This window comes from Marmota flaviventris, chromosome 1, assembly GCF_047511675.1.
Source record: "Marmota flaviventris isolate mMarFla1 chromosome 1, mMarFla1.hap1, whole genome shotgun sequence".
Classification (NCBI taxonomy): domain Eukaryota; kingdom Metazoa; phylum Chordata; class Mammalia; order Rodentia; family Sciuridae; genus Marmota; species Marmota flaviventris.
Genome location: NC_092498.1, coordinates 217,996,289 through 218,011,410, shown reverse-complemented (window position 1 = coordinate 218,011,410; position 15,122 = coordinate 217,996,289). Strand labels below are relative to the sequence as shown.

Here is a 15,122-nt window from a genome sequence, read left to right as displayed (position 1 = left end):
GGCTAGCTACCATCTTGGTGCCTCGGCTTTCCCCACCCCCGGCGCCCCACTGTGCCCGCAGGTGGCCTCCCTGCCTTGCCCTCCCCCCGCCTCGCTCCCCTGCTCCAGCCACACAGGCGCCTTGCCATTAACATGGCACACCAGGTGCGGCCCTGCCCCAGGGCCCTTGCACAGCTATGCCCTCTGCTGGCGCACCTTCCCCAGACACCCACTCAGCTGCCTCCATCCCTCCCCTCTGCCAGGCCTGTTTTGTCTCCCATCAAGTGCCAGCACCTAGAACAGTGCCTGGCACAAAGTTTGACACTTGGGAAACTTTGGGGCCCATCAGGCTGGTGCTGAGCAGGAAGCAAGGTCACACCTGTGACCTTTCCGCCCCAGTGCTGGCACCCCATGAGCAGAGCACTCGCTTAGCAAGAGCAGGGGTGTCCTGACAAGGGAAGGGACATGTCCCTTTCTAGAAAGAACTTGGGTCAAAATACAGACCAAGATGGAGCAGAGCAGAGCTGGAGGTGCCCTAGAAGCTGGCTGGGCCTCCTGGGAGGCTCCCAGGAGGAGGTGTCGTGGGCCAGAGGCCACAGGTCCAGGAAGTGACAGAGAGGATTTGGACAGTCTCGGGTCCCACGCCAAGTGGGCTACGGGTGGACCAAGGGGGCCAGCAAAGCAGAGCGCTAACACTCGCCCTCCCTGGGCGTCCCCTGCCCACTGCTGGGACCCCGCCAGAACGGGATCCCAGCCCCAGCGCATCCAATCCGCTCCGGCCCGAGCTGGGAGGAGGCAGGGTCCGGCCTCTTGGCCTGGTGGCCCCAGGCCGTCTCCTTGGAATCAGCACTGTGTCTGCCAAACAGTCGGGACACAGAGGGGTGCCCCACTCCCTCCCTCCCTCTGGAGGCTTGTGCTTCCAAGGGTGGCAGGAGGGCCCCAGACGTGCCCTTCCCTTTCCCAAAGGCAGCCTCCGCCAAGTGGGCGAGAGAAAGCCAGTAAAAACGATGATGGACACCCCTGTGAAGTCCCCCTCCTCTGCCCACAGCCCCCGAGGTCTTGCCCAGAGTACAGGGTCCCCTCCCTGGCTCCTCTCCCCACCCTCCTCCATGGGGGCTCCCTGCTGCTCCTCCAACTCCTCAGGCTTGGTCCAGTCCCAGGGCCTCTGCACAGGCTCTGGCTCCACCCAGGCCACCTTTTCCCCAACCCCTTATCTCCATGCCACCTCCTCAGAGCAGCCTCCCTAAGCTTCCCCAACTTAAAATAGTCACCCTTTTGTACCGCCCCCCACCCCTCCCCTTTCATTTTTCCCATCTATTAACACTAAAATCACTTGTTTTCCTCCTCATTATCTGTCTCCCATACTGCACTGTAAACTCCCAGAGGACATAATACTGTGTCCCCAGGGCAGAGAAGTGCCTGCACACAGCAGGCACTCAATAAGTGCTTGTTGAAGGAACCAGCAAGCGAGTGCATGGCAGTGTCCACACTGGGTCTTTACTGGGGTGGGCACAGCTGCCACCCCTTTGCTCCCAGCTCCCAGAGAAGAGGCTCGGGGCATCCCTTGCCCTTGTAGCTGGCGGCAAGTTGGGACCCAACCCAAGTGGCAGGGTAGCCTTGACCACTCTCTCCCCTCTCCTCCGCCCACCCACTCAAAAGTGACTCCCCGTCACGCCTCTGCCAGGGCTGGTGCCGGTACCAGAATGCCCTTCCCCGGCACCCCTCACCAGGCCTGGCCCTGCAGCATGGCAGCCTGGTGTGGGAGGGGCCGTGGCCCAGGGCGGGGTAGGAGTCCTGGCCTCTCCTAGCTGGCTGGGGGCAGAGGAGGCCTGCCAGTGGGTGCAGCCTGCAAGGCTTCCTGGAAGAGGCACACCTGGGGCTGGAGGGTGGGCGACACATGTCCTGGAGTCAGGCAGGAGGTTGGCAGGGCACCCGGGAGGTGGGCACAGCTTCCCCAAAGGCCCGGAGGTGGGCACAGACCAGTGTCAGAGAGTGAAGCTGGATGGTGGGTCTGAGAGCCACAGGGAGCATGGAGATTCCAGAGCAGAGGCCGGAGGCTAACTGGCTGGCGGGAGGGGGCCGGGCTCCCAGAGCCATCCTCGGGACAGGCACCAAGGAAGCCAGGGGGCAGCCTGATCTCACCAAGCCACATGGTGGTTTCCCAACACCCTTCCAGCCACGGGAATCAGAGGGGCAGCCAAGAATGGGGTCAGGAGATGGGAGGGCCCCCAAGATTGGCTGTGGCCTTGCCCTGCCTGTCTCCCCCACCCCACCAGTGCAGCAGGGGACACAACCATGCCAGCCCAGCAGGTCGGGGGAGCAGAAGAGGGGCCTCCTCATCCGCTTCCTTCTCTTAGGTCTTTCTCCCTGCGGTCTCCAAGAAATTCATTTATACTAAGGTGAGAAGGGCTTCCCCTTAGGCGGTGCGCCGAGGGCCCAGCTGGCTCAGGCAGCAGGCTCCACACACAGGGAGGCACCACTCCTCTGTGGCCTCAAATGCTGACTTGAGGCCACTCTCCTCGTGTCCTGCAGTCACATTCTTCTGAGGCCCCCATAGCCTGGTTCTGAGGCCCATCCACCAGGTACAGAGGCCCTGGACCCTTGGACAACGCGAAGCGTCTTTATTCTGGAGAGAACACGACAAAGCACCTGGGTCTGGTGGGCTGAGCGGGCCCAGCTGGCATCTCTGGAGACCCCTCAGTGTGAGATGGCCAGTCTGGAGGACAGGGGCTCCCTTCCAAAGCCTTAAGGACACCACTGGGCAGAACGTGTCCTTCCCAGAGGATTCTGAGCAGCCCTGGGGGCTGGGGCAGGACAGGGCGGTAAAGAGCTGAGGATGGCCTGAGAGGCTTTGCGGCCACGCCCCTGCCTAGGCCGCGCGATCCCCAGGGTCCCCGCACGCTGTGGGAGGGCCGGACCTGAAGGAAGGTGCCGGTCAAAGGTCCCAGCCACGCCCAGGCCGGGCAAGGCCGTTGGCGCGGGCGCGGGCCACCAGGGGGCAGCAGAGGGCCGGCCCCGCCCTGGGCTAGAAGTCCAGCTCCGGCATCAGCGTGTGCTTGACCTGGCGCCGCGGGGCCTCGGGCTCCTCCACGCCGGCGCCCCCGGGGAGGCCCGTCCCGTCGCCGTGCTCGGCCTGCCAGGCTCTCTGCTGGGCTGGCCAGTCCATGTGCGCCCAGCGCGGGTCGGGGTCGCCCACCACCTCGTCCACCCAGTCCTCCAGGCCAAGCAGGGGCTCGGACCGCTCCATGAGGATGGGCGCGAAGGGCCCCACGAGCCAGGGCAGCGGCACCGTCTGCACCACCAGCTCCAGCAGCTCGTCCACGCAGGCGTGGGCCCTGGCCACGCGGCCCCGACCCTCGGCCAGCGCGGCCGCCGGCACGTCCCCAAAGGAGCGGGCGTCGGCGAAGGCGGCCTGCAGGGCGTCCACGCTGCGCCGCACCTCCGCCACCTTCGCCTGGGCGCCGGCGGGCAGGCCCCGCACGCTGGCCTCGAGCGCCTCCACCGTGCTCCGCAGCTCCAGGGTCAGGCTGCGCGACAGCACCAGGGTCTCCAGCTCCGCCTGCGGAGGGCGGGACCTCAGGGGCCTGGCCACGCCCCGGCTGGGGTCTCTCTGGCCCTCAGTGGACCTGGAGTGGGGCTGGGGACTTCAGTCTCCGCCGTGCAGACACAGGGCTACTGAAACCCCGCTCGGCCTCAGTTTCTCTCTGGGACACACAGTAGGGCCGCTGCCCTGTCTGGGTTCTCCCCAGGGTCCCCCAACCAGCTGACCTCAACCTTGGTTTAGGCAGCTCAAGACTGGCTCCTGGCCGCCCTCGATCGTTCCAGAAACCCACGTTCCCTGCAGCCTCACCTGCCCCCCACCTGTCCCCCATCAGCCCCCCTCCCCCCTCCTCACCTGGCTGCGCCTGCGCCCATTCTCCAGGGGACGCTGGTCCTCCCACTGCGACGTCGCCTTCCCAGACTGGGCTGCAGGGGAGGGGCCGGCCCCGCTCTGCGATCGGTGGATCTGCAGGGATGGAGGCCGGGACTGAAGGATCTGGGTTGGGGGCTTGAGGACCAGCTCCAGCCTGGACTGGCCTCAGAGAGCACTTAGTGAGCACCATCTGGATGCCACCTTCCAGGACTGAGGATCTGGCAGGCCAGTCTGCCCCCCCCCCACCTCACTGCCCCTCAGGACCCACCCTCCCCGCAGCTCCACAGCTGCCCGGCTCTTGGACACACTGGCCCGTGCTCCCCTCCCGTGCTCCTGCCTGGCCACCCCCAGTCTCCGTCTAGAAGACACCCTCCCCAGGACTCCGCTCCTGCCCTCGGGCTGGCGGACCCCTGGGTTCCAAGCACACGTCATGGCCTGAGGCGGGGCACTATGCTTTCAGCGTCAGGGACAGGGCCTGCCCAGAGGGCTGCTGGGGACCAACGTCCCCCAGAGGTGCAGCCGCACACCTGCGCAGGGGCAGGACAGCACCGGGCAGAGCGGGGCCTGGGTCCACCCCAGCACTGCCAAGGAAAGTACGTGGAAGCAAACACGGTCCCAGTGCCACTGGAAGTCACCGGCCTTTTTTTCCGCAGGGCGGAGACCCCGGGGATTGAACCCGGGGCACTTGGCCACCGAGCCACGTCCCCAGCCCTTTTTAGTTTTTAATTAGAGACAAGGCCTTGCTGAGAGGCTTTGACCTCTCAACCTCCTGCCTCAGCCTCCTGAGCCGCTGGGATGACAGGCGTGGCCACCGCGCCCGGCTCAAGCAGCCCATAAAAGAAGGAAACCCCACACCTGTCACATGGGGAAGGCACCTTCCCCCGCTGTGCTGAGGGAAAGGGCCAGACGCCGGGGTCCACCCACAGGACAGGAGTGAAGCGCAGGCCTTCAGAGCCACAGACAGGACGCAGCATGTGGACGGGGGCAGGGAGGGGGCGGGAGCTGGCGCTTCATGGGGACAGAGCTCTGGGGTGGGTGGTGGGGACGCTGCACGGCCCTGGGCATGGGCTTCCGGCTGCCGAGCTGCTGTTCAGTGTGGTTCAAGGGGCAAGTCTCCTCGCCTGCTTTGGAGCCACAGCGGGCAGCACGGGCAGGGCCGCTTCCCACGGTGGGCAAGCTACGCGGGTGGCGGCACGCGGCACACAGCTGACTTCCCGATGTGTATTCAGTAAGCCTCAACTATGTGCTGCTGCCAGGGATGGGCCAGCCAGTGTTGCAGCAAGGCCCGGGCCACCGCTGGTGCTCAGTAAACACCACTGAGCGGTTGAGCGGGGCAGGTCCCTGTCCTCACAAGGTCTCAGTCTGGAGGGGAGATGTCAAAACCCAGTAAGTGAAGAGGCAGGTCACATGGTTACCCAGAAGCAAGGTGTGACTAGGCAGGAACTGAAGTGCCCCAGGCAGAGGGCGCAGCTTGTGCAAAGGCCCTGGAGCCGGAGGAGCCCGCCCTGTTGGCTGGAGCAGAGGGAGCGGGGGAGGGGGGGAGGAGAGGAGGCAGGAGGGAACTGGGATTGCACAAGGCTTCGTGGGCCGCAGGGAGGACTGGGACGTGGATCCCAAAGGAGGTGGGAGCTATGGAGGGCTGCGGGCCGAGGAGGGAGGGACCTGACACGGTGCTCACAGGTGCCCTCTGGGGGTCACTGTGGGGAGGACAGGCTGTGCGTCAGGGGAGGGGCTCAGGAGCCAGGCGGGTCCAGATGGAGCTGGAGCCTTGGAAGGTGGGGGACCAGAAGCCAGTGGCCCGGTGAGCCAGCCCAGGACAGTCTGGCTGATGTGTTGGACCCCGGAGGGGAAGAGGGGGCCGGGGGTCCCCCCAAGTGGGGTCCTGAGCCCCTGAGGTGGAGGAGCAGGTATCTCTAGGGAGGGGAGGAGGAGGCCGTGTCTCGAGGGCCGGGCGGGGAGGGCAGGTCCCTTCCTCCCGAGCTGCCCTGGGAAGTCCAGCCCAGCGCTCATCCTCGGGGCCTTCGCAGCCCGTGCTGGGGCCCAGCTACCAGCCTCTCGGATGCGCCCGGCTCAGCCCACGCCCGGCTCAGCCCACGCCCGCTGGGGGCACTGCGGACAGGAGCAGGGGGAGGGCGCTCACCAGCTCCAGGGCCTCCTGCAGCTGGGCCAGGGTGTCCTGGGCACGGAGTCGGCTCTGCCTCAGTTTCCCCAGGGAGTGCTCATAGGCCAGGTGGCGGATCTTCGCTGACAGGGAGCCCAGGCGCACGAAGTAGCCCTGCTGCCTCCTCTGGTCCTCCACGGAGCCCACCTCTGGGCTCTGGGCCTCAGCTGCCAGCGCCGCTAGAAGACAGGACAGGGACAGGGTCAGCGTGGCTCCTCCCCAAGCCAGCATCTCTCCTGTCAGCCCACGTCACAGAGGGGCACTGAGGCGGGAGGCGGGAGGCAGACCATCCCACCCAGGCCGCTGCTCCCCGACTAGCCCGACGCCTCTCCAGGGACCGGTCCACACCCAGGCTGCCCACTAGGCCTCGGCCTCTCTTCCCAGGGGCGCGGCCCGCGTACTCCACTGTGCTCAAAAGAGGACCTGAGAAGAATCGCCTCCAGGTATCCACGACCCCAGACAAGACAGGGAGCTCGGGGACAGTAGGGCTGGGGACCCTGTCCACAGGACGAGGGCTTGAGCCTGTGCCTGCTTCTCCAAGACAGGCCAGAGACCAGGAGCGGCGCGCCCCCTCTGCTCGCTGGGTGCTCGGGAGGGAGGACACGGCCACGGAGACGACCCTGGTCCTCGAGATGCCCCGCTGGGGTCTGGGTGTCCTTCTGCAGAAGGACAGGCCGAGGGTCCACTGGAGGGGGCTGGGAGGGCAGGCCTGGGTTCGAGTTTCCTGCTGCCCCACTGTGTGTCCTGGGGCCAGTCCCGGACCTCTCTGACCTGGACCCTGCAGAGAGGCTCGCTGGGCAGGAAGGTCGGGGGGCGGGGAGGGTGCTGGCCTCACCGAGCTCCTCCTCCGACATGGGCAGGAAGTGGTCCACCAGCTCCTCGGACTTGCCCAGCACAGTGTCCAGGGCGTGGCTCACAGAGCGCTTCAGCTCCACACTCCAGCGGCGCCGCCAGGCCAGGTCCACCACGCCTGTGACACTACTAGCCACCGCGTCCTTGGCCGAGGTCACCACCTGGTGGGAGGGGCCCACTGCAGGTGCTGCCCGGTTCTGGTCCTGTCCCCTGCCCAATTCCCTGGAGCTGGGACTCAGAGGCCTCGGACTCCTGACCCTGTGCCTCGCTTTCCCTCTATAAAATGGCCCCCCCGGGTCCGTGGGCGGTCACCAGCACCCACGGGCGGCGTGTGAGTTGGTGCTGACCACTGACTATTTCATCTGGCTGGTCTTCTGGAACTGGGGCTGAACTCAGGGGCACTCGACCACCAGCCCCTCCGCAGCCCTGTTGGTATTTTATTTAGAGACGGGTCTCACTGAGCTGTTCAGGGCCTCACTAGGTTGCTGAGGCTGGCTCCATCCTCCTGCCTCAGCCTCCTGAGCTGCTGGGACCACAGGCCTGCACCCCGGCACCTGCCGCGGGGCTTTCTGCTGGGGCCTGGAGGGAGCAGGAGTCGGACTGTGCTCCCGGGCGGCACCCGCCTCCTCCCACTGCTCTGGCCCAGCCCACGCCGCCCGGGGGCCTGTGGTCTGGGTACCGAGTCTGAAGGTTGCTGGAGAAGGGGCAGCTTCTCCTCCAGTTTGTCCAGGCCCCTGCAGGCGAGGTCATTCACTGTGGCCACTGAGGGGAGGGGTGAGGAGAGAGGGACACAGGCAGGGATGCAGAGGGAGGGCAGCTAGAGAGCAGCCATGGGGGACAGACGGTGGGGGACACAGGAGCGGGGGAGAGACCGGAAGAGATGAAACTGAGAGGCCCAGCTGAGGGGACAGCTGGGCAGGCCCCCAGACGTCCAGAGAGCCCAGAGATGCCGGGTGGGCCTCAGGCCTGTGGGACAGGGACCTGGAGGAGGAGTTGGACCCTGGGGACCTGGGAGCCTCCCAGCCAGCGCCGTCTCCCAGGGAGGGTGCAGGAGGGCCACCAGGCAGGGCCCGCCTCCCTGGCCCTGGCTCTCCCCCTGCCCCGCCCCTCAGCCCCCAGGTGACTTCTCAGCGATGCCCAGCGGGCAGCCCAAGGCCATAGCAGGAGAGGAGCTGGGGACCCAGGCCAGGGCAGCCGCTTCTGGCTCACATGGGGGGCGAGGGGTCTTTCTGCCCGTCACCAAGGTGGACCCCTGAGCTGGTGACAGGGGCCTTGGAGATGCGGGAGGTGGCGGCTGGGCCGAGGCTGTGGGGCTCAGGACAGGGGAGGAGAGGCCAGGGGACAGAGGTGGACAGACAGTGGCCGCCAGGCATGGGGGGAGGAGGGGAGGAGGACGGGAAGCAGGAGCTGGGGGGAGGGCCACAAGGCACCAGGTGAGGCCGAGGGAGGTCACGTGAAGGGACAGGCAGGCGGCACATCGGAGGCAGCAGGGTGGCGGACGGCCAAGGAGGACCCCTGTAAGGGGACAGCCCAGGGCGCGTCCTGCGGAGGGACTCACGCTGAGGCTGCAGGCGGTCCAGCAGCGGCTGCGCGCGGCCCAGGGCCCGGCTGGTGAGGCCCCCCAGGCAGTGCTCGGCCAGGCGGCAGGCGGAGCCCAGCAGCGGGTGTCTGTCCTTGGCAGCGCTGTAGGCCCCCGAGATGGCTGTGCAGGTGGTCCGGACCAGGGGCAGTGCCGCCACCCGCTGCACCACGCTCTGTGGGAAGGGGTGCCGTCAGGGGACCAGGGGACAGGGGCCCAGCCACCCCATAGCCCGCGTCCCCTCACCGGGCCAGGCTGAGGGACGGGGTGGGAGTCAGGGAGAAGCCTGGCGGCCCCCTGCGGTGCCAGCCTTGGTTCTCAGGAGCACCCAGAGTGCCAAAGCTCTGGAGTCCTCTGTGTTCCTGGCGGGCACTGGCGGGCACGAGAACCCAGCCGTCAGAGCACCGCCTCTGACACCCCGGCCCAGGTGCGGTTCTGGTGGGCTACTGCGGAGCTGTGTGAGCTCAGGCAAGTGACCTGCCTGCTCTGAGCCTCGGTTTCCCCATCTGTAAAGTGGGTTTCCAGGGCAGTGGGTGGTGTTTGACCGTGAGCGAGGGACTGGCCAGCACCATATCCTGACGGCTGCATTACTGTTACTGTGGAGAGTGACAGTGGACACAGGCAGGAAGGGGCAGCAGGGATGCAGAGTGGCCAGGGCCAGTGTCCTCGGAGATGGTCCCCGGCCAGGGCCTCCTCACAGCCTCTGGAACCAGCAGGCTGCACCAGCCTCTCTGTGGCTCTCAACGTGCCCAGAATTGGTTCTCCCAGTGAGGGCAGGGCTGGGACATCAGCCCGAAACTGCCCGGGAAGTACTGTCCCCCTTCCCTCCCCGAGCCCCTGCTCCACAGAGGGGGCAGCCCCTCACCTGCTGGTCCTGCTCACACAAGTTGGGTTGGGGGGCCTGAGAGGCCTCATCCTCAGACATGGCTGCTGCGAACAGGGTCACCCTGGGGGCAGGACAGAGTGAGGGGACTCCTGCATGCCAGCCCTCCCAGCTCCTGCCCTCCCTAAACTCGCAGAGCTGGGGTCCTGTCCACCTGGGCTGTGACTTGGGCAACTGGCTTTCCCTCTCAGGGTCCATGGAGTGGGTGTCCTGCAGGGCACAGACAACGCATAAACCCACAGGTGCTCAGTGAACTGCCACTGGTGACAACCTGGGCTGGAGAGAGACAGACTTGGCCCTAGTCCTGCCATGACCTGCTGTGTGACCATGGGCAAGGTCCTTCACCTCTCTGAGCTGTTTCCTCTTCTGTAAAATGGGGGCGATCCCTACTGCCCCTGCCAGGGACAGACCTGCCCAAGCAGTCCCTACACACGCGGGCGGAGGTGCAGGTGGTAGCTGCAGGATCCGGATCCGCCCACAGTCCTTTGGCAGACGGGGGCAGGGTGCCCGGGCTGCACGCAACAGGTCCCCACTGCGCCCAAGGTCACTCAGCTAGCAGGGTCACAGCTCGACCTCAAACTTCAGACTGGCCACTTGCGGCTCTTTCCCCTGTTGCCACCCCTGCGCCCTCTGAGCCCTGGTTCCCTCCCAACTGGGTCTTGAGCGTGGGCCAACTGGGCCAAGGGTCTCAGCCACCTGTTCTGGCCCATCGAACCCCTGCCACACCGCCGCACCCTCTCCAGCCACCGCCTGGGGGTCCCGAGCCTGGGGGACTCCGGGACGCAGGCCGCAGCACTCACCTGGTCGCTCGCAGCCTGGGACCTGAGCCGGGTGCCTCCGAGGACCCCAGTCCCGGCTCGGGTCTCAGGCCCCAGTCTCCGCCCCCGCCGGCTCCGCCCGCCTTATAGCTGCTCGGAGGCGGGGCCTCTTGGAACCGACCAATAGGCAGAGAGCACAGAGCACAGGGCAGGTCCATGGGCGGGGCTCCAGTCTACCCTCCTGGGCTCCTCCCGCTCGCCTAGCACTCTGAGGTTGCCACAGTAATCCAGGGACGCCAGATGCCTAAGGATTGGGCTACTGGCCTTGGCCAGACAGTGTCACCTGTCACCTTCACTGCTGTGCTGCAGGGACAATGGGGGGCGATTGCAGCCCTCCTCACTACCTTGCCAAGTGACAGGCAAGTCTCTGATGATTTTCTTTTTTAATATTTATTTTTTAGTTGTAGGTGGACACGATATCTTTATTTGTTTTTATGTGGTGCTGAGGATCGAACCCAGTGCCTCACGTGTGCTAGGCAAGCGCTCCACCACTGAGCCCCAGCCCCAGGCCCTCCAAAGATTTTCTTTCTTCTTAATTTTGTTTGCACTGAGGATGGAACCCAGAGATGCTTTACTGCCCAGCCAGATAGATCCCCGCCCTTTTAATTTTCTTATTTGAAACAAAGGCTTGTTAAGTTGCTGAGGTCCTCGCCAGGTAGCTGAGGCTGGCCTCAAATTTGTGATCTTCCTGCCTCTGCCTCGGAAGCTGGGATTACAGGTGTGTAAGGGTGCTCTGCTCCTAATTAAATTTGCCATTTAACTAAGCTGGGAGCCAGCAGTCTGTCCCTTGGGTTCACATATTTCCAAAGAGCAGACTGAGGCTCAAAAGCCTAGACCACTTGCCCCCATAGGACTGAAGTCCATAGGACTGAAGAATCTGATTTAAACCAGCTGTTAGACTTCAGGTCCCTGCTTTTCACTGGGGACATAGCCTTCCAAGGGGACTGTAAAGCCTGTGCCCCAACACTTCAGGATCCCCCAAATCTGACCCCAGCCCCCACATGCCCAACTCTGCATTGGCAGGGGCCCAGTATCTGAGCTCAGTCATGCCCCTCCGACCGGCCCCTCCAGTGCCTTCAGTGCCCCGTTGAGCTGGCCCTGGGCAGGCGTCCCCTCAAAAGATCCCATGCCAGCGTGAGGCATTGGAGACCTGGGCAATCTGGGACACAAGCTCTGGCAGGAATCCACCTGTAAAAGGACACCCAGCAATGGTCAGGGATTTATTGCCAGTTAAGGCCCCAGAGAGGGGAGGGAGAGCAGAAGCCATGGGGCCATCTGATCCCAACGGCCATTGGCTTGGGAGCTTCGTCTTGCACCCCAGGCTCTAGGTGACCGCCACCTCTTCCTCCATCCTGGGCATCAAGGGTGCAGAAACACAAGATTCATCCGATTCGGGCCAGCAGGTGTTTATTAAGTCCCTGGGGCGGTGCCAGGTCACGCCAGCACTCAGAGAGCCCCCAAACTGGGGAAGGCAAAGCCAGATGTGGCCAGGACACCGCCAGAGGCAGGAACCAGGGGCTTGTGGGGAACCCGGGGACCAAGGGCCGTGGGAAATGGAGCATCAGCATTCCAGGGAGGGCAGGTGTGGGCTCAGGTCAGGAGGCTGCCAAGTGGGCCCGGGGCGGGCGCATGCACCAGTGGGAACCCTGGGGTCTCGGCCACCCCACCCCGGCCCCAGGCCTCACGGGGACCCTGACACCTCCAGCAGCATCCGTCCCCTCAGGGCGTCAGGCCCAGCACAGCGCGTGTCATTCTGGGAGAACATCCTGTGCTTGTTGGCCACAAGCCAGCGACAGAGGTCATCCAGGTTTTGGTCGCAGACCCAGGGGTTGCCCGAGATGTCAAAGCCGTCCTTCATGTCCCTGGAGGGCATTCCCAGGGATTCCCAGAGCCCTCTGGGCACGCTGGACAGCAGGTTGTTGGAGAGGTCCAGCATGTCCAGCTCCTTCAGGTTGTGGAAGGCGCCGGCAGCCACCGTGGTCAGCCTGTTGTCACTGAGGAAGAGGTAGCGCAGCGCCGGCTGCTTTGCCAGGAGTGTCTCTCCAAGGACCTGCAACCGGTTCTCCTCCAGGTGCAGCCGCTCCAAGCGCAGCGGGCCCCTCAGGAGGTCAGGTGGCAAGGTCTCCAGCTGGTTGTCCCCAAGGTCAAGGGTGCGCAGGGCCCCGAGATTGGCCAGCAGCCCTGGGGGGAGCGTCTGGAGGCTGTTGGAGGACAGGTCCAGATGCTCCAGGGCTTTGAGGCCGAGTAGCCACGAGGCCTGCAGGGCCTTCAGCCGGTTAGCCTTCAGCACCAGGACGCGGAGCGCGGCAGAGGCCCGGAAGAGGCCGGGGGGCAGCTGGGTGAGGAGGTTGTGGGTGAGGTCCAGCACCTCCAGCCGCGGCACAGGAAGCAGCAGCTTGGCGGGCAGCTCCTGCAGCCGGTTGCTGGCCAGGTGTAACTCCCGGAGGCCCGCGGCGCCGCGCAGGGCGCTGGCCGGCAGCTGTGTCAGCGTGGAGAACTCCACCACTAGGTGGACCGTGTCAGCCGGGAGGGGCGCGGGGAACCGGGCAGGCGAGAGGCAGGAGACGGTGCTGCCCCCGGGGGACGGCAAGGTCACGCACGCTTTGGGGCTCGGCGTGACGCCCTGGGCCAGGGCCACCAACAGCAGTAGTAGGAACAGGGTTCTAGAAAGAGGGGGGTCAAGGCCGCCTGAGCTTAGGCCATCACAGAGGTGCTGGTGAGCAACAGCGGAAACGCCCCGCTAGCAACACCACCAGGACCCTCCTCCGCCTCCCGCCGCCTGGCCTGTGCCCTCGCCTTGCTCAACAGGGCTAGGGCGCTGCAATCACTTCCTCCTCCTCTCCTGGCCTCCTGCCTCGCCCCCACCCTACAGCTGCCAGGAGGGGACCCCTGTTCCAGGGAGAATCCTCAGTCTGTGGCTTTGGGTTTCTGAGCTGACTCCTGCATCTGCCCTACCCCATCGCTGGCCCAGCCCTAATGGGCTATTAACTGTTCACAGTCCGACTTGCTAGTGTCTTCTGGTCCACCTTGTTTTCTGGGTCAGTTCTTGACTCCCTAGTTGTGTGTTCTGATGGCAGAGCCAGTGAACTCCTATTCAACCTACAAAGCCCTGGATCCAATGCCCCTTTTCCATGAAGTCTTCCTGCCCTTCCCTACAAGGCAGGAGTGCCCACTCTAGCCTCTTCCTCACTCTGTCTATTTGTGACCAAATAGGGTCAGGTTGTCTTTGTTCTGCACCTGAGAACAATTCAGGGCTCAGGTGCCAAGAGGGGATCCTGGACATGGAAGTGTGTCCTGCTGTGGGCAGGTCTGGGGTTGAGTATTGGGTCAAGCGGGGGGTGGTTTCTACTTGGTACCATAACCCTGGGTGGCTTTGGGGGGCTTCTCCTGCTCCTCCAGGCTTGGCCCGATTAGCAGATATCGCCTGGACAGCCTCCGTCCACGGCCCCAGGTCTCTCCCACTACTTGCCTGACCTGAGGCCCCTTGGGCTTCGCAGGTGTGTGCAGGTCTGTGCCAGCCGCTCGGCCCTCTGCGGCTTTGGGGCTGGGACGGCTGCCTGTCTCTACACAGCCTGGCCTTGGGCCTGCTGGGGTGCACGGGGGACCTACCTCTGCATTTGCTGCCCACTCCAGGGGGACATGGTGGCTCTTCTCTGGTCGTCCTGGGTCTCTATGGCCTGGGGAAGTGGCATTATACCTGCTTGGACTGGGGCAGGGAACCCAGTCATGTGGAAGGCCCCACCCATCCTGTTCCCGTTAGTGCCAGAACCCGAGCGGGCGGGCGGGGCGGGGGGATTGCAAAATTGCTTCCGGGCAGCAGCGTCCGCCAGCCCTTCTCCCGTCTCTGGCTTCTAAACCCAGTTTTTCTCCCCCAACTTTCTGTTTTTGTGGCACCCAAGAGTCTCTCCAGCTGAGTCCCTCTTCCCCTAGCCCAGGATTCCAAGGGTCAGGACTGTGAGGTGCCACCTGGAGGGAGTATCTTGTCCTTTTTCTTTTTTAAAATGAAGTGGGTTTTGTTGTGGTTTTGTTTTAATCAGGGAGGTCAGTAAGGAGGAGTGTCCAATAACAATGGCTGGGGAGGAGCCTGGCTCTGGTGCAAGGCCCCCCGGGCTCTGCAGGAGGGTGCAGGTTGGAGCAGTCTGTCTGTCCATGGGCAGGGGTGGTCTGTGCCAACCTGCAGGCCTGTTCCTCTGTGGCTTCATGAATAGGAAGGACCGAAGGTCCACCTGTCTCTGCACAGCCTGGCGTCCAGGCCTGCCCAGGGTGGAGGGGCGGGGACATACCCCTGTCCTCACTGTCCCCGCCTGGAGCACACGCTGGCTCTTGGCCCCGGGTTCTGAATTACAGCTCAGCGCAACACGGCTCCGCCCGATGCGCTTAGACCGTGCCCAGCTTTCCCGGGGCTGGGCCTCCCACCCACGAAGCCAGACTCACCCTCCTCCCAGGGCTTTCTTCGCTATCTTGTTCCTCAGTGGAGACTGGCGTGCTCTGTGTGTGTGTGTGTGTGTGTGTGTGTGTGGTGCTGGGGAAGGAACCCAGGGCCTGAGCCCCTCGTTTCCACATCGATGCATCTGGGGGCTACACGTTTCCCTTGGAGAACTGCGTTGGCTGCGCTCCACGGGCTTGGCCAGGCAGGGCCGCTTCCAGCCTTAAAACCAAGTTCCAAACACTCAAGTATGACGTGCCAGTGCACCCGCCGTGCCTGGCATGGCCCTTTCTTCCAGCCCGGACTCTCGTGGGCTGAGTTCAGCTGTGAGGGTGACCAAGGAGTCTGTCTTAGTGGAACCCCTAGGCTCAGAGACGGACGCCCTGGCTCACGGTGGCAGCCCCGGTTGAAAGGCAGAGTAAAGAAACACTCAGGAATACACGGACCAGAATGACACAAAGACAGCAGAGGCCCAGAGACTCAGAGCCGGACACCCCGCACAGAGTGACAG

At 64.5% G+C, this 15,122-nt stretch overlaps 2 protein-coding genes across 3 annotated transcripts; both read right to left on the bottom strand.

The window, feature by feature from the left end:
* Positions 1–2,580: 2,580 nt before the first annotated feature.
* Plin5 (perilipin 5) lies at positions 2,581–10,363 on the bottom strand. 2 transcript variants are annotated; one of them, XM_027952473.2, is made up of 8 exons: positions 10,168–10,363; positions 9,350–9,431; positions 8,464–8,659; positions 7,585–7,667; positions 6,889–7,066; positions 6,033–6,232; positions 3,875–3,985; positions 2,581–3,538 (listed from the first exon to the last, which is right to left on the bottom strand). In XM_027952473.2, exons 1-8 carry the CDS (start codon positions 10,341–10,343, stop codon positions 3,005–3,007), a joined length of 1,560 nt encoding a protein of 519 aa, XP_027808274.2. In that variant the 5' UTR covers positions 10,344–10,363; the 3' UTR covers positions 2,581–3,004. The 2 variants fall into 2 exon arrangements, with proteins under 2 accessions (XP_027808274.2, XP_071459875.1); XM_071603774.1 differs by having other exon boundaries at positions 7,585–7,722; positions 10,168–10,252.
* A 1,212-nt stretch (positions 10,364–11,575) lies between these two features.
* Positions 11,576–13,908, bottom strand: Lrg1 (leucine rich alpha-2-glycoprotein 1). The gene is made up of 2 exons (XM_027952477.3): positions 13,795–13,908; positions 11,576–12,848 (listed from the first exon to the last, which is right to left on the bottom strand). The coding sequence occupies exons 1-2, from the start codon at positions 13,875–13,877 to the stop codon at positions 11,867–11,869; spliced, it is 1,065 nt and encodes a 354-aa protein (XP_027808278.2). The 5' UTR covers positions 13,878–13,908; the 3' UTR covers positions 11,576–11,866.
* Positions 13,909–15,122: the final 1,214 nt, after the last annotated feature.